At 35.2% G+C, this 25,573-nt stretch overlaps 1 protein-coding gene across 1 annotated transcript in view; it reads right to left on the bottom strand.

Moving 5' to 3' along the window:
* RXFP1 (relaxin family peptide receptor 1) overlaps nucleotides 1-25,573 on the bottom strand; it is a 56,073-nt gene that overhangs the window by 9,402 nt on the left and 21,098 nt on the right. Inside the window, exons 4-12 of the mRNA XM_036887705.2 lie at nucleotides 24,362-24,467; nucleotides 19,626-19,697; nucleotides 17,092-17,163; nucleotides 13,371-13,442; nucleotides 13,215-13,286; nucleotides 12,562-12,636; nucleotides 5,258-5,329; nucleotides 3,342-3,413; nucleotides 1,077-1,148 (exon numbers count right to left, since the gene is read on the bottom strand). Coding sequence (XP_036743600.1) covers nucleotides 1,077-1,148; nucleotides 3,342-3,413; nucleotides 5,258-5,329; nucleotides 12,562-12,636; nucleotides 13,215-13,286; nucleotides 13,371-13,442; nucleotides 17,092-17,163; nucleotides 19,626-19,697; nucleotides 24,362-24,467 — 685 coding nt within the window. The remainder of the gene's footprint in view (nucleotides 1-1,076; nucleotides 1,149-3,341; nucleotides 3,414-5,257; nucleotides 5,330-12,561; nucleotides 12,637-13,214; nucleotides 13,287-13,370; nucleotides 13,443-17,091; nucleotides 17,164-19,625; nucleotides 19,698-24,361; nucleotides 24,468-25,573) is intronic.

Here is a 25,573-nt window from a genome sequence, read left to right as displayed (position 1 = left end):
GGCCAAATGTGAAAAGCCCACAGCTAACATCATTCTCAATGGTGAAAGGCTGAAAGCTTTTCCTCTGAATTCAGTAACCAGACAAGGATGCCTGCTTTTGCTTCTATTCAACATAGTACTGGAAATCCTAGCTAGAATAATTTGGCAAGAAAAAGAAAGAAAAGGCATCCAAATCGGAAAGGGAGAAGTAAACATCTCTGTTTACAGATATACACATAATCTTATGTATAGAAAACCCCAAAGATTCCACATTTACACAAAAAGACTGTAAGAACTTATACACAAATTCAGCAGTTTCTAAATACAAAACCAATACACAGAAGATGTGTTTCCATATACTAACAACAATTCAAAAAGCAAATTAGGAAAACAATTTCATTTACAATGGCATCAGAAGAATAAAATACTTAGGAATGAACTTAGCCAAGGAAGTAAAAAACTTGTACTTAAAAAACAAAATGCTGCTGAAAAAAAATTGAAGACACCAATAAATGGAAAGACATTCTGTGTATTTATGAATTGGGAAATTGAATATTGTTAAAATGTCAGTAGAATCCCAGTCTACAGATTCAGCGTAATCTCTATCAAGATCCCAATGATTTTTCTTTTGTAGAAATAGAAAAATCCATCCCAAAATTCATATGGAGTCTCAAGGGTGCTTGAATACTAAAATAATCTTGAAAAAGAATAAATTTGGAGGTCTCATACTTTCTGATTTTAAAACTTACTTCAAAGCTACAGTAATCAAAACTGTACTGGCATAAAGACAGATATCTAGACCAATGGAAAAGATAGAGACCCCAGGAATAAACCTTTGTATATATGGTCAAATGATTTCAACAAGGGTGCTATGACCATTCAATGGGAAAAGGATAGACTTTTCAACAAATGGTGCTGAGAAAACCAGATAGATATCCACATGCAAAAGAATGAACTTAAACCCTTACCTTATACCATGGTAATGCCAGTTGAGCTGTACACTTAAAAATGGTTAAGATGGTAAATTTTGTTATATTTTTATCACACTTAAAAAATAAAAAATAAAGAAATGAAGCGACAAAATTTTTAAGTCTTACAATTGTGAGAGCTCCTTTAGATCCTTAAATACATTCGGTGAAAGATTTTCAATCTTATTACTTCCTAAATCCCTAAGGAAATAAATACAAACATGTCACATATCTTATTACTTTATTCACTGTTCTGTGATTCATTAGGAAATTATTATACAACTTTTAACAATGCTATATTAATTATCAGAAGTCTAAAAAGTTTTTTTAAAAAAGGAGTGTAATGGGAAAATATATTTTGTGTTATTTCATCACTCTCTCAGGGACAAATACTTGATGGGATTTAATCTGGTTCTAATAGATCCAATTTTCTAATTCAATGCATATATGCATAATGCCCCTTCATCACTTCCCTTGCTTTCTTTCTTTTCATGTTAGAATAAGAATACCATTTGGAGTCTTATTTTTCACTTTTGCTTGGATTTATTATGATTATCAAATAGAATTGGATTATTTCAGTGCAAGTTTCTTTCACAGTTGATATACACCAGATCTCATCTACTTCTGGGGCAGGGGACTTTGTATGTCGCCTCATGAATGCGTAAAGACTGCGTTTACTGACATGATCTTGAAACAGTTTTAAGTATTTTGATGGTAGCGCCTCTTGTGGTAGCTTGGATGATGACAGCTCTCATGAGAAAGGCCTCAGATTGTTCTAAACAAGGTAACATTTTGCTAGGTTTGGGTTCTCCAAAGTGATCAAGAGATGCTAAGAGAAAGCCCAGCCACTGTCCTTGTCCATCTAATAAGCTTTCCTTCTTGTGCTTCTGGTGAACTCCTTATTCATCCTTCAAGATTCTGCTCTAATGTCACTCCTCTGTGATGGGGAGGTAGGGTGTTCTCTCCTCTGTTCTCTCATATGCTCCTTGTGTACATTTGTATCATAGCTCCTATAACACATGTGGCATATATGGTATATATAACATGATATCAGAACTGGTTATGGAATAAGCTGTTTATGTTCCACCAGTTCACTGCTGGTTACTGATACTCATGTAGAACCTGTACCTTACTGACACCATGAAGACCAGGATTTGGAGAAACTGCCTTCTGATACTCAGATAGTAGTTGCAAGTAGGATAAAGCAAGGGAAGTTATGGGTCCCTTGACTAACTTGTATTTTAATGGCTAGATAATACGTTTGGATAATATTTACACACATATCTCCCTACTAATGAGATTAAAATAATTTCTTCTGTGCTGATGATGTGGTTCACTTGCTGGATACAGGAGCTGTTACAACAGATGCTTGGTTCTAATCTCTATTGAGATTCTCTTGCACTCTTTGAGAATGATTGGTACTGCCTACCAAAAAATGTTTTGGCCTAATGGTGAAGGAAAAAATGCTGAGGTTTCAATGGCTTGTTTACTGATGTTCTGGAATGGAATACAGTCTTGTTTCAGAGGCGTGTCATGATTGGCAGATGTAGTCCCTCTACCTGTCACAGTGTGCAGGCAAGGTGTCCAGAGAAACATTCTAGTTATGTTCTTTATTTTTATGGAAAAGTTGTAATAAATCAATGTTTTGCCTCACTCATTGTCAAAACATCTAGACCGGTTCACACTCCAGATTCTTTCCAGAAAACACAAAATCAAACTAGTTGTTAACTAAAACTTCAGCAAAAACTCAACTGAGAAAATTAATACTAAAAAAGAAAATCCTGTGAAGGACATGTACTTCATCCATTATTCTACATATATTTTATTCTGGCAATCAGCTACTATTTGCTTGGACCATAAGTCTTTGGTTTATCAAAGAGTTATTTTAATGTCCTTCAGAATTGTGTCATTGATCTTAAAAAGAGGATGCTATTTGTAATGTTTATATTATAGGTTGGAATGTCATCTACAGATGTTTAATTTCTTTATGGATCTAGTATTATTCTTTGGTTTCAGGATCAGCAAAGTGGTATCTTTTTACTTTATGGTCTCTGAATCCTAACTCATTAGGAAACTTAAAGACAAATGCACTGCACCTCTCCAGAGGTGAGATGGAGTGGTGTAGAATGTATTTTATTAATTTCCCCAGACTTTATTCTTTCTCTATAGCTATGTTTTTTTTACTTCACTTTCCTCAAACATTTACCTTACATTTTTCTTTTATATATTTTTTAGTAAGCTGTATGAGTTCCTTTATGCCTCAAAGTGTATAAAAATAGGACTAGGAGAAGACGTAATAAATATTTCTTAAATATATAAAAACATATATGTGTAACAAGTATGAACTAAAACAGTAGAGAGAACATTCTTATCAATATGCTTAATTAAACTTACAATTCATCTAGTTTCTGGAGAGGTGCAAAAGTATTTTCGTTTAGGTGGTTAATTTTGTTTTCTCTCATTACCCTGAAAGTAAAAAGAAAAATGTGTTGTAGCTTGAGATAATTGATAAATGAGTTATTGGAGAGATTAACAGCCCACAAAAACAAAGACAATTATATACAGTGCATTTTCATATCAAGATATTTTGTCGTTTGATAAATTGCCCAATCTAAGTTTAATCTTAGATTTCCCAAATCTTTTAATGAAGATAAAAATAACATATATTATTCAATTTTAAAGAAGTAGGGGAGAATTCTGCAAGGGAAATAGTGAAATCCTCAGCTCTTGAGAATATAGCCTGAATATCATTTTAGAAAGGTGTTTTACGGCCATCTCTTCAGGCTGATAACATGTCTGTCTAATAAGTTATTTCCCACACAGTAGCACTCATACACATTTGGGAGTCTAATCTAAGCTGGACCAATTCAGAAGATCTCTAGTTTGGGATGTTGAATCAGACTGTAACTCTTCACAGTTCATTTCTGTACTGGTCTCATTTGTTACAAGCTAGCATAAAGGACTAACACATAGAAAGGTTTAGAAGGGTTTTCAATTCGTGAAACATTTTGTGACATGCCTGGAACTTGGCCGTGTCCCATCCTGAGTATTTGTTTTCTCCCAGTACTCCAGATCATTACCACCTCCTCCCAGGATCCCAGAACTAGAAAAGCAGAAGCACCTGCCAAGAGGACACTCACAAATGATTTCTTCATACAGAGCTTCTTTAAAAATGAATACAAGTAGAACGGAAGAGAAAGTTATCTTTTTGGTCTATGTCCTTTAGGTGCAATATGTTTTTTTTGGAAATTAGTATGAACTCTGTTGCATGACTGATATAGAGCACCCTGTATCTGAAGACTGATGAAGTCGCTGCAGAAGAGTTCAAATATTTCAGTGGATTTGAACCTATCATAGTGTGGGGAGGGAGGGCATAACTGGAGAAAAATTATTGTTGTGTCAGTGGTAGCTTTCGCATTGTCTGTACATGGGGCCCTCAGGCATTCTAACATGTTTTTCAAACTTTTCCCATGTAACCTAGAGTAAAAAAAATGAATTTTATGTTGGAACATAACATACACCCACACAAACCAAGATTTATGAAATAATACATTTAATTATCTGAATTGTACTCTGGTATTTTTATTCAATTCAATTCTATTATATTTTATTGAAAAACTGCTGGTCAGGACATGCTATATTGCTTTCATCACCCATTTGTGAGTTTCAACCCACAGTTTGAAAAACACTCTTCTGGAAAAATAAATCTGTGAATGAATGAGGCAGCTGTTTTTTTAGATTGAAGGAAGCCCTCAGCATCCCTTACTTTCATGGACGAGACCAGATGAATTTAAAATAGGCCAGAGAGGAATAAGGAGAAATTATACTTAATAACAGTCTCAGATTTATCCTGGTGTCCACAAGTGTTATATCTGCAGGGGTGTGAACATTCTGAAGGTTTTTAAAAAAATTTTGATTGTAATTGAATATTTTCCCACAATCTTTTCAGTAATAATATACACAGGGCAAACAGTCATATAAATTAAGACTTTACTGTTTCTCAAACTGAGATCCAAAGACAGATTCTAGGTAGGTTATGGGAAATTCTTCCCACTAAAATGGGTATAAAACAGGTTTCATATATCACAGGGCTATTGTATATTGTGAATCTGTGGTTACACTTGGTTTGAACTCCAATAATTTTGCCAATGTGTTTTGGTTTCAAAAAACTTAAAGTGGAGAGTGAACATTTGTCATAATTCCTATGAAGGTTTATGCTAACTTCTGTTCACATAAATGATTCATTTTGTTTGTAAAGAGATGTAAAGTTACTTCAACAAAGATAAAAACTTTACAAAATGGTTACTTACAAAACAGTTAAGTTACTGCAGGAAATAAAAGTCATATTTTTTAAATTATGGATATGGTTGCCTTCAAAGTCCCTGAAACAAAAATAAGATGTTAAAAATAAAATAAGATGATTAAGCAAATTTTAATCATAAACAAATAAATTTGTTAAGAATTATTTGCTTTCTAATAAAATATGTACTTTTCACATACTGTTTGTTTATTTCACTTAGATTTTCACCTGTGGCCTCTTACATTATATCTGAAATAATGTGTTTAATGTTTCTTTTTCTGTGTTAGTAGTAAACATGTTTTGAGTCACATCTGTATAATGTGTTCATATGGGTACATATGCTGAGATGTGATGAAAATAAGTCAAATTGAAAACCCATTTTGGTAACATATATTTAACAGTGATCTGTATTAAACACCTGACCAGTTGCCAATGGCAGTCATCTAGGGGTTTGACCCTACTTGCCACAGCCTGCAGAAGATTCTAGTATTGCTGCAGAAGCTGTTACTGCCAAACTGATGCTAACCTCTACCTCCCTTGCCCAAACATTCTCTAGAAAAAATTCTCAATAGCCTTTCACCACTGAAAAAGTCCTTGTCTGCTTCATTATATTGCCACATGTGCCAGTGCAGAGACCCACAGGCCGTCCTTGTCTCTCTACTCCAATTCAGAGAGCTGCATATACACTGTCCTTGAGCTCCCATGCTGTGTGATGCTCTCACTATTGGGAGTCTGGTCTGAGCAACAAAACTTGTCAAAATTTACGATCTATTGTTTCATCTTCATGGTTATCATGGAGGTATTCTTTTACTGCTCATCTGCTATGGTTTCATTAGGTTTATGGTAGAAGCTTGTAGACCAAAGAGTTAGATGGGGTTAGGGACATATTTTCAGATATGCTGGTCCTTAAATCTATTCAGTTTTTCCCAACACTTAGTTTACTGGTAACCAAATAACATAACTATTCCAGAATAATTACAACTAAAATAATATATGAGTTGAAGTGTGACACTGCTACTAAAATCTATAAGGGAAACATGGGCTGCATTAATAAAAGTGCCTATATTCTGCTGGGTAGGTTACATCTGGAATAGTCAGTTTTGTTTTGGGCACTGCAATAAAAATAGAAGTGGACAAATCAAAGTATATCTGGAAGATCTGGAAGAACAGAATGTAAGGGGTCTAGAAATCAAGTTGACTGAAGAAAAGGGAGTATTCATAACAGAATATCAAAATTAGAGATATTTGAAGTCAGATTGTAAAAGATACCATAGGGGTTTTCTATATTGCATCAGATTGCAAAATTAGATTTACTGGACACAAAGCATTTCGAATTTAGGCTCACAATCTATGGTGTCCAGAGAATAAGGTTTTTATCAATATAAGCATTTAGCAGAGCCAGTATACTGTAACAAAAATTTTGTAGACAGGATTTCTGTACTATATGGGATATTGTATTATAATCTTAAATCTTGATTCTAGATCACACTTCTAAAAAAAATTCTATTATTCTATGAAACTGGAAAGTAAGCACTTAGAGTACTCTTTTTTTTTTGGTCATTAGGTTTTGTCACGGCGTTGGTTCCTCGTTACGTATGTTATTAATGACAGACTGCTCATTCCCTTTTCTTATTTTTGTGCTGTTACCATGAATCTTCCACCAGGTGGTGATGCTCCTCTAAGCCTTACAAAATATCCTTAGCTGAGTTCTTGTAGCTACTTAGGTAATTTTTTTTCCCTATTAAGCTAGCAAAAGTATCTGTTAGAAGTTGTTTATTAATTTGTAAAAATCAGTAAGAGGCACACATCACAGCATAAAATAGGGACTTTGGTTTACATTTTCATTTCATATCATTTTGACTTTATTTTAACCTTTATTTGTGAATTTCTTTGGCTTTCTTCCCAAAATTAGAGGTTTAGTTAGTTCCTGATATGCAGAGATCACATTCACAGCAGGCATGTTAGCTTAGGCAGACAATTCTGCTTCTTGCTCCCTAGCTTATGCTCGAAGGGAGCTGACTAGAGATGTTTTTATTAATGTCTAGCTAGAGTACATTTCCAACTTAATGAGCCTCCGAACTTCACCACTTAATTTTTCCCTTTATACATGGCAGAATTGGCTGAAAATGAAAATTTCATTCTTTGATCTGAAGAACAGCAATAGCAAAACCAAAAACACCAATAATTTTGCGTGTTCCTTCTCAACTTCCTTTCATTTCCTAGTGGCATTCTAAACATGCAAATAAAATCCCCATAACCTCTACTTCCTCCCCTACCTTTTAATCATGTCTAGCTCCTGTTTCACAGAAAAAATTGAGGTGATGATGCAGGGAAAAGCCCTTGACTTTCTGCCCGACATCTATAAACTTACCTCTATATGCACCTGGTCTCCTTCTAGTCTCAGAGGAAGAGATGACCCTTCTCCTGCTTTAGGCTAATCCCTCCATCTGCTTTCTTGAGTTTGGTTTGTGTATGTGTATGTCCTAAAATATATGGTCAATTTTGGTGAATGTTCTTTGGGCATTCTTCACTTTCAGGTTTATATCTGTTAGAATTAAGTGTAGGTACATACAACAGAGACCCAACCATAACAGCATAACTACATAAGGATTTTTCTTTTTCAAGAAAAAAAATCTAGAGTTAGGCAGTCCAGGGCTAGTATGGTAGTTGTACTAAGTTGTTAGAAACCTAAGGTTTTTCACATTCACCGTTCACATGTCCTTGTCTTCATGGTCTGAGTTCATGCTAAAGCTTGAGCCATCATATCCTTTTTTTTTTTTTTTTGAATAAGGCAAGAAAGGAAGGGTCTGCCTTTTTCCCTTTAAGGACAGTTTCTAAAAGTTCCATGCTATAGTTCTTCAACCTCATTAGCTAAAGCTTAGTTATGTGGCTATACCAAGATGCAGGGAAATCTGGGAATGTAGAATTTTAGCTGGGCACACTGCTATTCCAAATAAATCAGTTCTATTATTGAGAAGGGACATTGCAGTTCCGAGTACACCAATTAGAGTTAACTCATTTATTATGTCAGTTAATTCTCCATCTCTCTTTTTGGTTTTACTTGATCTTTCATGGATTGAAAGAGGTGGATTATTATGTCTTACTGTTATGTATGTCTATTTATTCTTTTGTTTTGGTTGCTATATGAATCTATTTGCCGAAAATATAATGTACTCTTTTATGAAAATTGCACACAATAGCATTTAAATGTCCTTAGTATTGTTAGTGCAAACTGGCTAGCATTCTAACTACTTAAATAAAAACTACCTTTTGTTTTTGTTTGCATCTACATGGCATATTTCTGACCAGTCTTTTAGTTTCAATCTTTCTTAATCATTTAGTAATAGTTGTATTTTTTTGTAAATAGTGCTGAGTTAAGTTTTGCTGTGTGAGCCAATTTGAAATGTTTTTTCTTTTTAATAGGTAAATTAAGCCCATTTATGTCTGCTGATATGACTATCTGACTTTAGTCTGCTACTTAAAAATATTATTACATTGTTTTATAGGTTAAAAAAGCTTTCAGTAGATGTGATTTTTAAAAAACTTTATTGCTTCTAACATTTAGAAAGATTTGTATATTCTATCGACTACATTTATAACTTTGCCCAACACAGTCTATTTTCTCTTTCTTGGAGAATAGCAATACTTACTAATCCCCTGTTGTAAAAAAATGATGAAATTATCTTCCTTTCTGTTCCTCTGTCTCTATCCCACAATATGATTTTGATCAACTATGTACTTTCTCAATAATCAAGTTAGGAATATCACATCACATTTTGGTGGATTTGTTAGTTTTAAATGATGTCTCCTGACTCCTAGCTATTTTTCTTCACAGTTGTATGTTTTTTATTTATTCATTTTGAAGCAGCTTATTTAAAATTATTACAAATTGACCCCTTAACCATTATGTGATATCTGTTTTTATCCCTAGTTATAGTCCTTGTTCTAAATTCTATTTTTTTAGTACCAACATATACTCTCTACCTTTTTTTAATTAGTTTTTTTTTATAATTTTGTGTTGCATGTCTTATTTTTGTTTTATGGTATATAATATTTCTATTTTCTCTGGTTTCCTTAAGCTTTTTTTCTAAATCTTTGGCTTTCAATAGTTTGACTATGATTTGTCTAGTTTTTTTTTCTTCTACTTATGCTTGGTTTTTTTGAGGTTCTTAGATTATTGGTTTGTTGTGTTATATTAATTTTGGATAATACTTGCCCATTATCTCTTCAGATATTTCTGCTTTCCTGTTCTCCCTCTCTTCTTTTTCTGTAATTCTATACACATTTTGGAACAATTTATATTATCATAAACTTTTGGACTCTGTTCTGTCTTTATTTTACTTCCTTGTCTATTTTTTATTCAAATGGAAAGCTTTCTGTTGACCCATCTTCAAGGTCATTGATTCTCTCCTCAGCTGTGTTCAGTCTGCCTCTAAGCCTGTTGAAGTAATTCTTCAGTCCTCTCTAATGGTTTCCATCTCTTTGTTGATGTTTTCCATGTATTCATGCATATTGTCCACCTTTTCCACTATATCATTTAATTTATTAAACATAAGTATTTTAATTTCCTTGTTTGGTAGTTGTAACATCTGAGATATCTCTGGGTCTGGCTCTGTTGATTGCTTTATAATTGGACAATGACTTTTTTTTTTTTCTCTTTTATGGATGGGGCTTTCTCAGCAATGTTGTCCTCTTGGCCCTCAAGCCCCAATCCTAGTGAGTACTTCCCACTGCTTTGTAGCAGTGCAGGATCCTGGGCTGAAGAGGCTTTTCTTCCCCTATCTTTGGAGCAGAGCATTTTCTTCTACCTCTGCTTTGGGATCAGTGGATGTGTGCCTGGTCCCTGGCTGCAGGAGCTTCCTCTGTCCCTCTCCCAATGGCTTAAAGCTTTTGCTTTGTAAGAGGAGGGTCTCGGAAAGAAGGTGAGGTTTTGTCCCCGTGCTCCACCAAGGAGGATTCTCTCTGATTTCTTTACCTATTCCTAATTTTTCTTGTGAGCTGGTGGAGGCCACAGGAAAGAAGCTTGTTAGGAATAGGTGACTCACCTGAGTATAGGGCTCCCAGTTAGCTTAACGTGGTACACTAACCTACGCTTAATCCTTACAAGTTTATTAAAATTCTAGCAGTTTTCTTTGCACTTGCTCTATGACATCCAACTCTTAACCCTGTACTCTGCCAAAGGTGAAATACTGTATATGTCCCATCTGTCCTGGTCACTTGTTAGAATTCACTTTACTTGGCTGCTTTATGACTGTAGTTCTCTGATGAGCTTGAGAAAATCATGATTTTTGTAGATTATAAAATTCTTTCTCATGGGTAGAAAAGAGCAATGCTGTCTTGTGGCTTTCTATATCCTAAGCACAATATTGTCGGAATGAAATTGTAATGTATATACTCTTCTGTGTAATATATGTATGCTTTTTTTTTAGAATTCATATTATGTTCTTGATGTTGAGCCATATTGATTGAAGTAGGGCTAGTTCATTCATTTTACAGTTGTGTGTGTGTATATCACATTTATCTTTCCATTTTCTGTGTCTTCCAGTACCTTGCTCCATAATGTTTTCCATATTTTCAAATTCTTTATATAGCATCTTCTGCCCATATACAAACTTGCTTAGTCTCATCTCAAAATAAAAGTTGATCTTTCGTTCATATGCTTATTTATTACTTACAGTTTTTCCTTCTTGAATTTCCCAAATTTTGTTGTGATATTTATAGCTTTGTTTAATTTTCTTGCTTTGAAAGAACTGTATTAAAGGTTTTAATCTGCTATCTGGCATGTCTTGCAAGCATGCTATCCTAGGATCTCCTAACTCTTTCATTATGTGCATTTTTTAATAAATCAGAGTTAATTTTTTTTTCCAACACATCTATCAGATGTTTTAGTTTATAATTTCCTAAATGAAAGTTCATGTGCAAGCTAGAGACACTATAATTATTTTAAAAGAAATGAATACTCATAAAGCAATAATTATTATTACTAGAATTAAAATTGGGACAATATTCACTATCAGGAATGCATATGGAATGAGTTGTTTTGTATAGCTAAAATTTAAAGATGATAATTTTAGTAAGACATTGTAAAAAGTCCACCTCTTCAGTAACAAATCTTAATCATTTACATTTTTATTTGAAATGTATGTTTGTCTGCCTTCTTTTAAAAGCAAAGGAAAAGCTTTGTTATTGTATGTGCATAAGATCTCCCACATTTGCTTCTGGTTTCAGTGCATGAATTTTTAATTGCTAATTTACTTTTGTAAATATTAGCCAATATTGTTTTGCTAAGTTTGGATTATGAACATGTAATAACTGTTAATATATTCTAGACATTTAATTTAATTACAACAAAGGTTGTTATTGAACTTAATTTGCCTTTGTCTTGATGACTTTAATTGTCATCCATGTGGATACTGTCCCATCTGACCAAGACGCCCCCTGGACTTGGTAATGATTCTTGGGATGTTTGTCTTCCCCTAAATGGTTCTAACCTGGTGCGTTTTGAATCACTGTTTGATTTTTATAGCATTTCTCACTCCTGCTTTATTATCAGGTTAATTGTTTTCACTTCTCAGTAAAATCAATGCTTCTAACTCTGTAATTCTCCCTTACTTTTAAGTTGGCACTTCCAATCTGCTGTGAACTTAGAAATCAAATGATAAAACTTCGGAGACTTTCCTACAAAATAAGAGATGGAGCTTTCATATGCTACTGCATATGTAGTTTATTGACTGAAAATTTTAATAGTTATTTTGGCTATTTTCTTTCTTAATTTTTGCCTGTATTTTAAATGGACAAATTTACTAAGTAATTGAGTTCTGAATCGGTAGAACAGGTTCTGAATAGGCTATTACCACAAACAAAGCTACTGTATAAAAAACTCCATGGAATAGATTCTACTGTGATTAGACTTAAAAAATAAATTCTAAATATTATATTCTCATTATGTAGAATTTAGGAATGAAACTAAAGTGACTTAGATTTTCTGTATCAAACTGGTAGGTGATGAGGTAGATCAGCGGGGGGAAGGAGATATTTTATAGATACCATGACATTTCTTTTGTCTTCCTTCTTCCTGTTTCCAAAGTATTTTCTTTCCTTTTTTTTTTTTGAGACTGTTAGGGTATATTGGTGAGAGTTTAGAGGAGTTAATTTAGATAATGGGGATGCTTCATAACAAAATCACTCTAAAGTAATTTGAAGAAACGTGGTATGATATTAACAATCTACAGTTAAAAAAACCTAATATTTAACATGAACTAGGCAAAACCAGAAAGTTAGTTGACTTCTTTAAGAAAAGATGCAGCAACTTACAGCCAGTGCAGCCTGGGCATGTGCTGACAAAGAGGTTTATCAGGCAAATGGGTGAGAACATTATCCATCAGGGCTCTGAAAATGAAAAGAAACAAGTCACCTATTTCTGGTTCCTTTTTCATCTTGGTCACACACGATATTATCATTATTCTTATGAAACCATGGAGACCTATGAAACTGTATGTCTTCTCTGATTTTTTTCTGTAAGTCTTGTTATACTTAAGTGCTTGTTAATAATAGAATTTGACAAGGAGAGCCCTCATATGCAGGAAGCTGCAATATTAGTAACTGAAAAAAGCCTGTGCTCTTCAGTAGTGAGTAGTGAAAAGGATGTGGTTTTTAAATGAGTATTATTTTTCTTTACTAAGATTAATATAGGGTGGTAATGGTGTGCTTAAGCATATTTCCATAAAATATGATAGGGATGCTGTATTCAGTTTTGATGGGCTGATATTCTAGAAGATAGAAGATCTTATAAAATTGTTGGAACTACAAAATAGCCTCAGAGGATATGATTTAGAGACGGTTTTTAGTTGAAAAGGCCTTTGTGGGATCTTAACAATCCAAGTTTGATGCTGTTAAACTTAAAGCAGCAGTTTTTATTCATGCCCTTTCCTTCAATTGAAATATTAGCTTTAATTTTTAGTACTTACAAGAGAATAAGAGAATTTAGTCCATAAAATGTTAGTGGGGAAATTCGACTGAGGTGATTATCTTCAATTATCCTGCCAACCAGAAGAAAAAAATGGATTCATTTATACGTTCTCAGAGTATAAAAGCGAACACTATAAAATGCCACATAAACATACAGCCATTCTAGCCTGTGGAGGTCTTCAAAAATGCCTGGCTTCAAGAAGGTTATTCTGTTATGACTGAGATACCTGAAAAAAAGAGAAATGACTACAATTAATGTGTTACTTTCTTGATGTCTTACAACAAGGAAAAGAAAATCATCTTAAATTTTCTTATATACTGCTCTCATCATGCCATTTCTTTGCCTTTAAAAGTTCTAAAGAACTCTAAAAGGTCTTTATCATTTACCTTTTCATGTCTAGTTTTTAATTCCCACATAATTAATCAATTGATTACTCTATTTCTTCATTCATCTATTCGTTCATTCATGAAACTGTTTAAAGCACCTACTCTATGCACTATACTAGGCACATCATCCCTTTCCTTGAGGGACTTTGAGTCTAGAGGGAAGACAGCACGCTGACAGGTTAATACAGCAAATAGAGAAGTGTGTGGGGCAAAGAAAGAAGTGTGTGATGTGTGGTGGCTTGGACATTGCAGGGGAGATGGCACCCAGTGTTGCTGGGGTCAAGGGCTGCAGAGTATGAAAGAGCGAGGACACAGGAAGCCTTTCCTTAAGGAGGCACAATTCAGAAGAGTTTTGGATGAAAGTAGAGGTTGGGTAGGAGTTATCGCAGGCAGAGGAGATCCCTTATGTGTAGCTGACAGATGGAGGAGAGACTTGCAAGTGAAGGGATCACAGGTAATTTAGTGAGGCCCACCACAGAGGGCTGTGAAGAGAGACGGGAGGTGAACCTGGGAGACAGGCTGGTGACTTTTCTGGCAAAAAGGACCTTGCATGCCTGCTAAAGAGTTTGACCCCACCCTACCTACCCAACTTCTCACTCTTCGGCAGAGTGAAGCCTCTGTTCTATTATGTAGATCTTCTTTTACCATGTTTAGTTCTATCTCCATCTTTTTAGCACAGCAACTCACCGCTCTGAATCTGCCAATGGACAATTTGGATTCGTAGCTTTGATACTTATTAATAGTGAGATCTTAAGCAAACAAAGTCTGAAAGCCCATGTTTCCCCAGCTCTAGAATGGAGATAATACTAGTGTACATGCTTTACGGGGCTGTCGAGACACATGAGGCAAAGCCTGTCATAGGCACTGGCACATCTTATGCGCTCAGACATATTATTTATTATAACAATGTCTCGTTCATGCCTCCCATTCCAATTTCTTTCCTTTTCTTTTTCCTCTCTGTCTATGATTCACATGCAACTAGTGGTTCAAATGTCATTTCTACTGATACATGGATCACACTGCTTTCTCTCATTTTCCACTCTGACATCCTATAAAATTTCTCCTTCCAGGAATCTCCCCTGCACCCATGGGTTTGACTTGCTTCAGGGTAGCCAGGGATGATGCCCATAGTAAAGGCACTTCCTTCCCTCCCTTGTAAACCTGGAGCCCCAGCTGGGCACAGGAAGAAGTGAAGGATAGCTTCAATACTTGCCCTGACCACCTCAGGGGGATCCTTTAAAAGCCAATAAAAATATCCCACGTAAAAGGCATCTGACCAACCTATATTCGTCTATTTAGCCCTGTCTCCTCATTTCTCAGAGATAGCCTTCATTGCTGTAGACCTGAAAAGGTTACTCTTTTCAGTGAATGAATCATAATAACCATTTTGATCTGAAAAGCACAGTTTAAGACTTAATTGAGCAGCCTCTTTTATTGCTAATTGTTGTGTGTATGGTGGTATTGTTTCCCCACCTCAGACCATAAGCTTCTGGAGAGCGAGAGGCATGCCTCTCCCCAGTGGTAGCACAGTGCTCTACCAGAGCTGTAAGGTGAAACTTCTGGAAGGCAGCATGCAGCATGTGTGTCTTATTCTCCTATGCCCTGCACAGCACCCCACCACCCATGGTGTCTAGCTGAAAACTTCACACTGTAAGGGCTAATGAATATTAACGTCTGAACGAGGAGCAGGTTACCTAATGACTACCTATGAGAAACTAGACGTATGTGACCTTTAACACTCCAACCATATGCCAGAGCTATGAAAAACAGTGAGAAGGCATGGAGGACACTTCAAAATATCCTCTCCATGTCTGCATGGTCTTTCACATCCACTGAACATTACACCAAACAGATGCTGTAAGTTCTGGACAGGTTCATGGGGGTTTGGAAAGGAAGGTAGTCAGGATTATGATGGGAATGAGCCCAGTATTGACTGGGGCAATTTGCTAAGACCAAAAGCAGGGATGGGATAGAAGGGGGGCTTGACAAAGAGGTTACTCTTAAGGCTTTGAGTCTCTAGGGCCCGTCTTCCATTTTGCTAGCAAAAATGTTAGATAGACTCTGTGACTCAAGCCCAAACTCATACCACAAGCTAGGAATCTGGCTGGAATGATTTAAAACAATGGTGTAGGACAGAGGCAAGGGAGCAGAAATAGAAACAGAGTTATTTATTTATGTGACTTTTGGTTATATTTCCATGTAATTACTTCTAGAAGGTTAGGTTCAGCTGCTTGGTAAACTCAATGAAATGGAACTTTGAGAAAGACTATTTTTAAAAGCTTTGTTTTTAACCTCAGTGAGATACCACTTCACACCCATTAGGATGGCTGTTATAAACAAACCCCGAAACAACAACAAAACATGGAAAATACGTGTGTTGGTGAGGATGTGGAGGAATTGGAACCAGTGGGAATGTAAAATGGTAAAAGTGCTGTGGAAGATAGTATGGTGGTTCCTCAAGGAGTGAAACAGAACTGCCTTATGACCCGCCAATCCCGCTCCTGGGCCGACGTCCCAGGGAACAGAAAGCAAGGGCTCAAGCAGCTCCCTGTGCACCCATGTTCGCAGCAGCACCATTCACAATAGCCGAAGGGTGGAAACAACTCAGTTGTCTGTTGGTGGATGAACGGATCAACAAAATCTAATATATACATACAACGGGATTTATTAAACTTTAAAAAGGAAGGAAATTCTGGACATATGCTGCAACATGGGTGAAACTTGAAGACATTATGTTAAATGAAATAAGCCTGACACAAAAGGACCAATATTGCATGATTCCACCTAAATGGGGTACAAACTCATAGAGACAGGGGTTGTGGGGAGGAGGGAGTTATTGTTTAATGGGTATGGGGTTCTAGTTGGGGAAGATGAGAAGGTTCTGGAGATGGATGGTACAATAATGTGAATGTGCTTAATGCTCAATTGTAAGCTTAAAAATAGTTAAGATGGTAAATTTAGGTTATGTATATTTACCACAATAGAAAAAGCTTTACTCTTTTAACCTTACAGTGTTTTATATATTCATAAAGCAGGATTAATGGAGAAGAATAACTGGGGAAGTGTTTGGGTTTTTTCTCTCATAAACTTTCATTATCATCAAGCTTTCTTATTTTTATTAAGTTCGTTCGATCATCATTACCATGAGCACGGCCAGTGTATATTGAGCTCATTCTGTGCCAAGCACAGGGTGGCCAATTCTTCCCATGGATTTCCTCATTTGTTTCTTACAACAACCGTGAGGTTGGTACTGTATAATTTGTATTTTACAGTGAAGGGAATTGATGCTTCGAAAGGAAAATAAATGGTCAGGTTCGCACACCAAGGGAGCACTGCGGTCAGGACTCCGGCAAAGCCTGTCTGCCTGGGCGCCTGCGCAGGGCTGTGCTGCCCTCGGCGGACCGCCCGTCTCCCAGGCGCTGCTGAGGCCCGAGGGGGCAGGCCGACAGACCGTGTGCAACAGGCAGGTTGATTGGCACCCATACTTACAGTTTCCTAAGACTGTGCAGTCCTCTGAAAGCATAGATGGATATGGATCTAATCTTATTGTTTTGCAGGCACCTGTGAAAATGATTATTAAAAAGGAAAACAATGAAACAAGAGTTTCGGTTTTACAAAATGAATAGAGTTCTATGATTGGAAGGCGGTGATAGCACAAAAATGTAAATGTACACTTAAAAATGGTTAAGATAGTACATTTTATGTCATATGTATTTTATTCCAATAAAAACAAATTTAAATTAAAAATGTGAACATAATGAAATAATTTAGTGAAGTTGGATATCATGCTACTTTTTTCTATTAATGTATGAATAGGCTAGTTTTTATTCAGAAATTCTAAGTTTAAAGGTGAACATGAATAGCTAAAATGTAATATTTGAATTTTCTATGAGTGGAAATTTTATGCATGGTAAGGCACTCAGTAATAGAACAGAAGACAGACTTTTTAACATTTCATCCTATAATTCTTGTCAGTGTTCAACACAGTGCTGGCAACAGTAAAGTTACGTGACATTTTAAAGGCCCCAAACCATATTCTATGTTAATCACCTGCCACACAAGTCAACTTTATTAGTTTGACACCCCAAATGTTGCTCCAAAAAGTGTTTGAGGAAACTTATAAAGAGTATATATGACAAAAAAAGGGAAATAACAATAAAAGAATCAGGATTAGAAGAATATAAGTTAGATTGGGATGTCAAGACAAGAATGTAAAATTACACAAAGTCATATAAAAATTTTGGTCTTGAGTTAACTAGAGGTCAAAGAAAATAAATACCAGAGCACAGGCACTTGCATCAAATGCACCCTTAAAAAACTTTAAATTTGTGCATGCACTGGTCTCAGGCTCTGGGGAATTACAAAGGGATTTGAGCCTGACTTACTGTTCTGAGTGTAGGTCACCATTGTCCTTTAGGGGGTTTTTAAGTTTATACATGATTTTAAAATAAATTTTAGAAGAATAAGAAGACAGTCTGAATGAACTCTCAACTAATTAGAAATTTTGACTAAAAGAGATTCCCTATTTCTCCAACATGCAGGAAAACCTAACTTTGATTGTAAAATATTATTCTTAAACTTACTATGCATCTAACAATTTCACAAAACATGCTGTGGGTCCGATCATGTAGTAGGTAATGCATTTTTCTCACTAATACACAGAAAGAGTTTAACATGTATTTATTAATTTGTTTCTAACTATTGTAACCATTTACTTACTGATCCACAGACTATTGCCTGGAGGTTGAGCCAAACTATACCTGTAATAACCAATTAGAATATTTTGTAATAAGGCTATTTTGATCCATTTCTTAGAAAAATTGGCCCTTCAAAAATTAATTTAGCATTTATTGTATTAAAAATGCTAAACTACTGGGTTACATATACCTGAATTTTAATATTTAAATTTGAAGTCCTAGCCCCTTTTAAACATGTGGACACAAGGCGGTGCTACAGATCAGTAAAAAGCCTTCATATGTCTTAAATCAGAAAATAGAGTAATGACATAGCCTCTTGAAGTTTTTCTATCAGGCCTGATTTTGGAAAGTTCTTTGCTGTTGATTCATAGATGTCCAGAATAAAGTTCTGAAAAATAATTTTAATTGAAAATTTTATTTTCAAATATGAAACGTATTTTTTTCTGCAGATTATCTTTCTTTTCATCCAATGAAGTGGATTAGTTTTTCTTCTGATGTGCTCTATTACTATATTATCTTAAAGAAAAATGTTCACGTATATATCTATGTGTGAGGTTTCTCTGGTATAGAACCAAAACTAAGAAAAAACCAATACAGTATGGAAATGCATCCAGGAATTCTGAGACTTTTCTAGATAGTGTGATTCAAGCACTGAATATTTTAGCCAACAGTTCAAGCATGATAGGATTTAGTCACAAAGTTAGCCAGAATAACAGGTAAACATAACCTGGGCCATCAGGAATTTTTGAAGTACATATGAAATGCTAAACTGATGGGAAGCTAGCATGCCAGAAATTACCTGAGCCCAAAATAAAACTCAACCTACAAATCAGATGTGGAAATGGAATTAAAGCCCCCAAACAACATGGTCAGAGGTTTCAAACCACAGTGACTTACTATCTTAGGTGGAGACAGAATTTGCAAACATATGGGAGGAAGTTCTCCACCATGTAATCTTGAGGGCAGAGCTGGTAAAAGATCATTACATCTTTCTCTAAGGTGGGCATTGTGGTGATCCATGGTAGAATAATTTGGAGAGTAAAACTTCCTCAGTATCTTCTTTTTGGGGGAGTGTGGCCAAAGGATTCACAACACATGTGCTCCAGTTTCTTTGGGGGTAAGTATCAGGGATTTTTCTAGAATGGCTTTTAGACTCTTAAAAAAAAGTGACCTGGTCGTCTCTAGCTAAAAGCTAAATAATTCTCTGAACAGGGATTAGACTTCAGCAGTGATACAGCATTGGTCTCTGGAATGGAGACATGGGAAGAAATGGGTATGCCAAAAATGTTAGTTAATTTTAATACTGGGAATTAAATTTTTTCTTACAATTTCTGCAGGTCGTGGTACTTCTTGAAGGCATCAGGAGGAAGCTTTCTTATTAAGTTCCACTGAAGTGACCTGAAATGAATGTACATTCTGGTTCTTAAAGTTTTTTTCTTTACTTTTAAGCTACAATCATATGGATAATTATAAACTTTATTTACTTTAGCACCAGTTTTCAGGAAACATTTTATTTCATGATGTCATTCTCATATTCATAAAACCATTTGAACTAGGTCTGTTCATTTTGTATATTAACGATATTTATCTTTTCTTAATTTAGTTTACAACATTGCAATTCTGACAAAAATAAAAATAGTAAAACTGGGAAAATAATTTTCAGTTGTTTTCCTTTTCTATTTTTATTGAACAAATAAATATTAGAAACATCTGTTTTTAACTGACAGTAAAAACAGTGTTTCTGTTTTAAACGTATTTAAGAATTTACATAGTTTTTAACCTTCAGTATCTCATTGCATACATTTCACTCCCTTAACTTCCCTTTAAAATTAGTTATGAAGGAACCTGGCAATTGGTACATACAACTGAACTGTGTTTATTCAGTGATGATCCCATTTCAATTCCTAATAAATTGCAAAGAAAGATATTCCCTTGTATCACAATTTGATAAGCAACTTGACACAGACCAGGTCCACATAATTTTGGTTGTATTGGAAAGGACCTAAACCTTTAATTTTTTAGAGATAAGCAATGTAATGTTGAAGGAACAAAATAAAACAAAAAACCCTACACACCATTGTAACTGGCGTCCCTTGCATGATTCTTACACAATCTTCTCATGTTGGTCTCTTTAACTGTGAAAAAATGGATTTGGACCAAACGACCTCTAAAATGTCTTGCTATTATTACTGTCATTATATAATATGATGGAGCAGATGTTCCTTGATAAGTGATCAGTGGACTGCATTGATTGGAGTTTGACAGCAGTTGGATAAACACATGGAAATACTTGATTGACATAAAGGATTCAGGTAAAGACAGTGTTATACAAAAGGCACTAACCATGTTAGCTGTTATGTTGGTTTTGGATCAGTGTTGCTTAAACTTGGTAAAAACTTCTTATAGAAAAAACAGTTTCTCAGACTCCCCAGAACACATTGTTGGAATCCAATCTGAGAAACACTGCTCTAAAGCCTAGAAGATCACATATTCTCAGTGGTGGTATTATTCCCCCAAGGGGGTGAAAATTGGTTCTAAGGGAGTGAAAAAAATCTTGCTTTTTTAATGGCTGAAGAACAGATATACATAATTAGATATATAGTACGCCTATAATATTAACATTTCAGAAGAGGGGAAAAATTAAAAAATGTACAAAAAGCCCTGGGGTGGGCCATAATGAAAAGAAAAAGGGTTAAGAAACATTGTTTTAGACTTCATATATACCAGTCACTTAGGGATTTTTTAATGAATGAACGCCAAAGGTTGACTAACTAGCAATCCTCTCTTGAAATCAGTCTTTGCTGCTGGGCTCTCACTAAATGTTCTTTCATTCCTTATATTAGTTAACTGAGAATCCCTTTTAGACTAATGATCCTCACTTGGTTTAGCTCTTCAATTCTGCTTTATATCCTGTTTAAATGTTTGTGTTGTGTAAAGATAAATTGTTAAATATTTGAGTTTGATTTAAGGATATCTATGAAAGTTTAGTGTGTTCTCAAAAATGAGTTCATTCATTCATTCATTCATTCGATTTTTCAACAAATGTGTTGAATGCCTTCCATTTGCACTTCAGAGAAAAATACAATAATCCTGCCCTTATGAAGGTTCTACTCTATTTGGATGACAAATAGTGTATTTTATCTATAAATAGAGATTTTTCTTTGGATAACAACTTCAACCTTATAGCCCAGGGCTAAAAAGGCAACCAGCTTGTTTTTTGTTTTTTTTTTCTATTGTATTTATTTCCTTGTAAATTCAATTCAAAAACATTAGCTAGGGCTTATAATACTCTCTTAGGAACTTTGGAGTATATATAGAAAAAACAGGTTGTAGGCCCCCATGGAGCTTACAGCATTTCCCTTTTCCTGGTAGGAAGACTAAGATCCCCCAGTCACTACACAAGGAAGAATGCTCTATATACTTAAAAGAGACACAGGTGAGCTTTCTGAGACAAGGAAAGCTCATTTAAGGACTCTTAAATAATATCTTAGAAAGTTGGTTTTTTCATTAATAGTGTCTAGGATTTATAGGCTACATCCTTCTAAATGATGCCAAATGTTTTCACAAACAGCATTCTCTGTATTTTCATAATGACTATTGAAATGGAAAGAGGTAGGTGTTATTATTCTCACTCAACAGAACAAATCAATATACCTTTTAATATAATAGATTCTTGTATTTTAAAATTTAATATGCCAAGTTTGATTCTTGGAATCAAATTGAAATATGTATGCAAAGGAGAGAAACGGCCTAGTTTTATTATTATTGTTAAAGTTAGCTCTAGTTTTATAAAGAAAGCTTTCTATTGGATTATACAGTTTTATTGTTAAAATTCCAGGATATTATACTCAGCTCTCACACAAAGTTAATGTTTAACAAGTTAGAACGGTGTGTAAATAACCGTATTCATTGGTTTGTCTCTTTTGTTCATTAGCGTATATGTGAAACGTCTCCAAAAAATCCCAACTTTAATGAATATTATTTGGATTATTGGCTTCTTTGATACTTTCCTTATATATGATTTAATACATTTCTGAGGTTTCCCTGTTATAGTTGCAACTCAAAATATGGAATGAGCTCTCTAAAAAAATTTAATATTTACTCTTTTAATGTATTTGCTGTTAAGCCTAGAGTTCCCTTTCTCTGTGGTGCTGGGCAAAGACTGGGAGGAGGAGTGATGCTGAGTCAGAGCTCTGCAGAGAAAAGTAGAAATGGCTGCTTAACCCAAAGCACAAGAAAATGCTATTTTTGAAACAAAAAATAGAGCATTATAAACATAAACTCCTGAGCTTTATTCTTACATCACCTAATGCCTGCTTGAAATTCCACTGAGTGACCTGTCAAACCTCAAATTGAAAAAAGCATCTTAAACTGGAGTCCTAATCTTCCTCCTTACTATCAGCAAGTCTCCCTATTCCTGGGTCACTCAGCTGGGATGGAGACCTTGGCGGTGTCCTGGACCCTCCTCTCTTGCCTCCATTCATGAAAGTAGTCAAACATTCATGAGAGTCTGACCCCAGTTTTTCCTTTTATGCTGAGGATTGAAAAGTGCACACCTCTCTTGATCAATGTGTGTATGTATGCATGTCTGTCTGTCTGTCTGTGCTGAGCCAGAACAGTTGTTTTTTCAATGGGACCAGAATGCCTTAAGGCGGGGCATTCAGTGTCTAGTTCGTCGTTGCCTGTCTTCTCTCAGTCCTCCAGTTCTCGCCCTCTCTGCCTTTCTTTTACAAAAGTTAATTGTTGAAGAATGGATTCAAACCTTCCTGGTGGGGAAATGGAAAATGAGCTCCTCAGCAACAGCATATTCTTTGATTTGGATTTTTTAGTAATTTGATACAAGCAAGGGGGGTGATAAATGTTTTTTCTTTGAAAACAGAATACAATCGTTGCAAATATTTATACCCAGAATTTCCAGTCAGAATTTAAATCGTGGAAACTCTCCATGGGACTTCAGGTTATTTTAGAGAGCTTTATTATTATTAGTTTTTCTAGTAGGACCAGTTAACTACAAAAAAGACCTATGTGAGTCTAGGATAAGATAGAATGTTATCCTTCCCACAGGTCATTATGGCTTTACCTGCCTCATGTTCTCAGCTCATTATCAATGTGGGTAAACTCAACTCACTGTCAGCTGGGTAACCTCTTCTGATTCCGCTCATTTGATGGCACTGCTATCTACAGGAACTCTGAGCTGTAGCTTGCCCCGTCTCTTATATATATCAAGCATATAAGTTGCTGTGTTAGGTGTTTTGGGCTGAAAAAGGCAGGACTTGCCAACACTTTAAACTTAAGAATTACTCCTGTTTTGTCCTCAGATGCACACAAGTCAGAGCCATAAGGCACTAAAACATCTGGATGAAACAAAAAACTCAGCAAAAATATTGGATTAAAATATTTTCCTTCACTGACTGCTTTTGAAAAGATTCAGCTATATGTGTGTGCTGTGTTGCAAAAGTTTGTTGAATTCAAATTAGTACTGGATCAACAAATCACTTACTACGAAGACAATTTCCTTTTTGCACATAAGTTTGAGTTACTTAAGAGAAAAAACAAGATCAACATTTCTGAGTCAAATGTGATTAGAAGAGCTAGAGTTTAAATGTGAAGTTCTGGGAATATTTTATTCAATTTATCTCTATTTATATATAAGAATATATTAAAATTTATTTCCAAAAAAGTCTAAGAGAGTTGTTTCTTAAGTGTGAATTCCTGTAATAAGAAAGCTATATTTAATTGTTTAATTGGCAGCCTCTTTTCTTTAATAGCACATATAGTTTATGGCATCTTTTATTTATAAAATATGGTGATACTAAGTACTTCATAGTATTGTTATGAGGGACTAAATAAGTTAATACATAAAATAATTTAGAGTAGGGCCTAGCATTTAATAAATGCAAAATAAGTACTACAAGCATTATAATCAACCAAAGAACAATGACATTATCTTTGAATTACTATTAATGACATTTGCTTTATTAATAATGACAAGGCTTTAATTATGATATGATTTTACAAGTGCTATTCTGGCTGTTGGGATGAAGCCATTCTTTTCTACTTACATTATAGTCACATTTGCAGAAACTGATGGAACTGCTCGTAAATTGGTCTCATCACAGTCAAGCTCTAAACCTCGGCAAAAACATTGCATGGGCACAGAACCGACCACTGAATGATGAGGAAGTGTAAGGAACGGGGACAGTGAGGGAGCGGGAAGGAAGAAGAGGGTAGTGAAGAGAAAGAAATGAAAGCTATGAGAAAATTACTTAGTACAAAAGTATGTCATGTTTTCCCTAAGCAATTTGGGCAATGCTTTAAATTAAGGTTCCGAAATTTGCTTTTAACTTAATGTTCAAATGATGATAGAACATTAAGATAAGGAAACATACACATTTACCTGTACATGCATTATAAAAAAATATCAGACTGCTCTTCTCCATGTGTTGCAAAATGAATCAAGTCATCAGCTCTTACGCATCCTAGGAGAGTACCTGTGTCCCAGGGTGACATGATATTGTATGATAGGCTCTAATGCCCATATGAAAGCTGCTACTTAAGAATAAAGTATTTGTTAATAGCATAATCAAGCCTTTAATGGGTGAATAAGTCATTTTTAACTAGTGAAAAAGAGAGGAACTAAACATTAAACTATAGTACTGGTAGCAGTTTTTTTTCCTGGAAAATTCAGAAGTTCTTTGAAGGAGTTTTTAGGATCTTTTGGCTTATGTAGGGATGTAAGGGTCTAAAACTTCATCTGTGGAAGTAAACTTTTTTACGCAAACCTATTCTATTTTTACTGTTCAGAGTTAGAAAAAGGGAGAATTGGATATATATGCCTTTGGCCATCTTGTCGGGGTGTAGTGATAGTCTTAAGTATGGGGTCCAATATTTCTAAAGTCTGTTAGAGACTTGCAATGATGTGTTCATATACCTAAACAGTAAAATGAGATTATTATTCAGTATAATAAGTATAGTTTGATTCTTGCCTTTACAGGGAATGGTTGATTACTGAGACCAGTGAGGAGAGTTTCCCCTCTACACTTACTCTGAAAACCTGAACTGTATAGCAGAGGTCACAGACTCAAACGTCTACAGGACACTGGCAAAGTGAGTGTAGACTGCATCTAGATGTCCCAGGAAAACAGCTTCTCCTAACTGTTGCCATATTCGGATAAGAACATGGGTAACCAAGTCAACCAACTTCCTCAAAGCTAGAAATGAAATGTTTTATATGTAATTACCCATTTAAAAAATTATAGTAGCCAACTGAAAAG

The sequence above is a fragment of the Manis pentadactyla genome, chromosome 1, assembly GCF_030020395.1.
Source record: "Manis pentadactyla isolate mManPen7 chromosome 1, mManPen7.hap1, whole genome shotgun sequence".
NCBI classification, from domain to species: Eukaryota; Metazoa; Chordata; class Mammalia; order Pholidota; family Manidae; genus Manis; species Manis pentadactyla.
The sequence above is the reverse complement of the archived record's forward strand: the minus strand, read 5'-3'. Positions and strand labels throughout refer to the sequence as shown.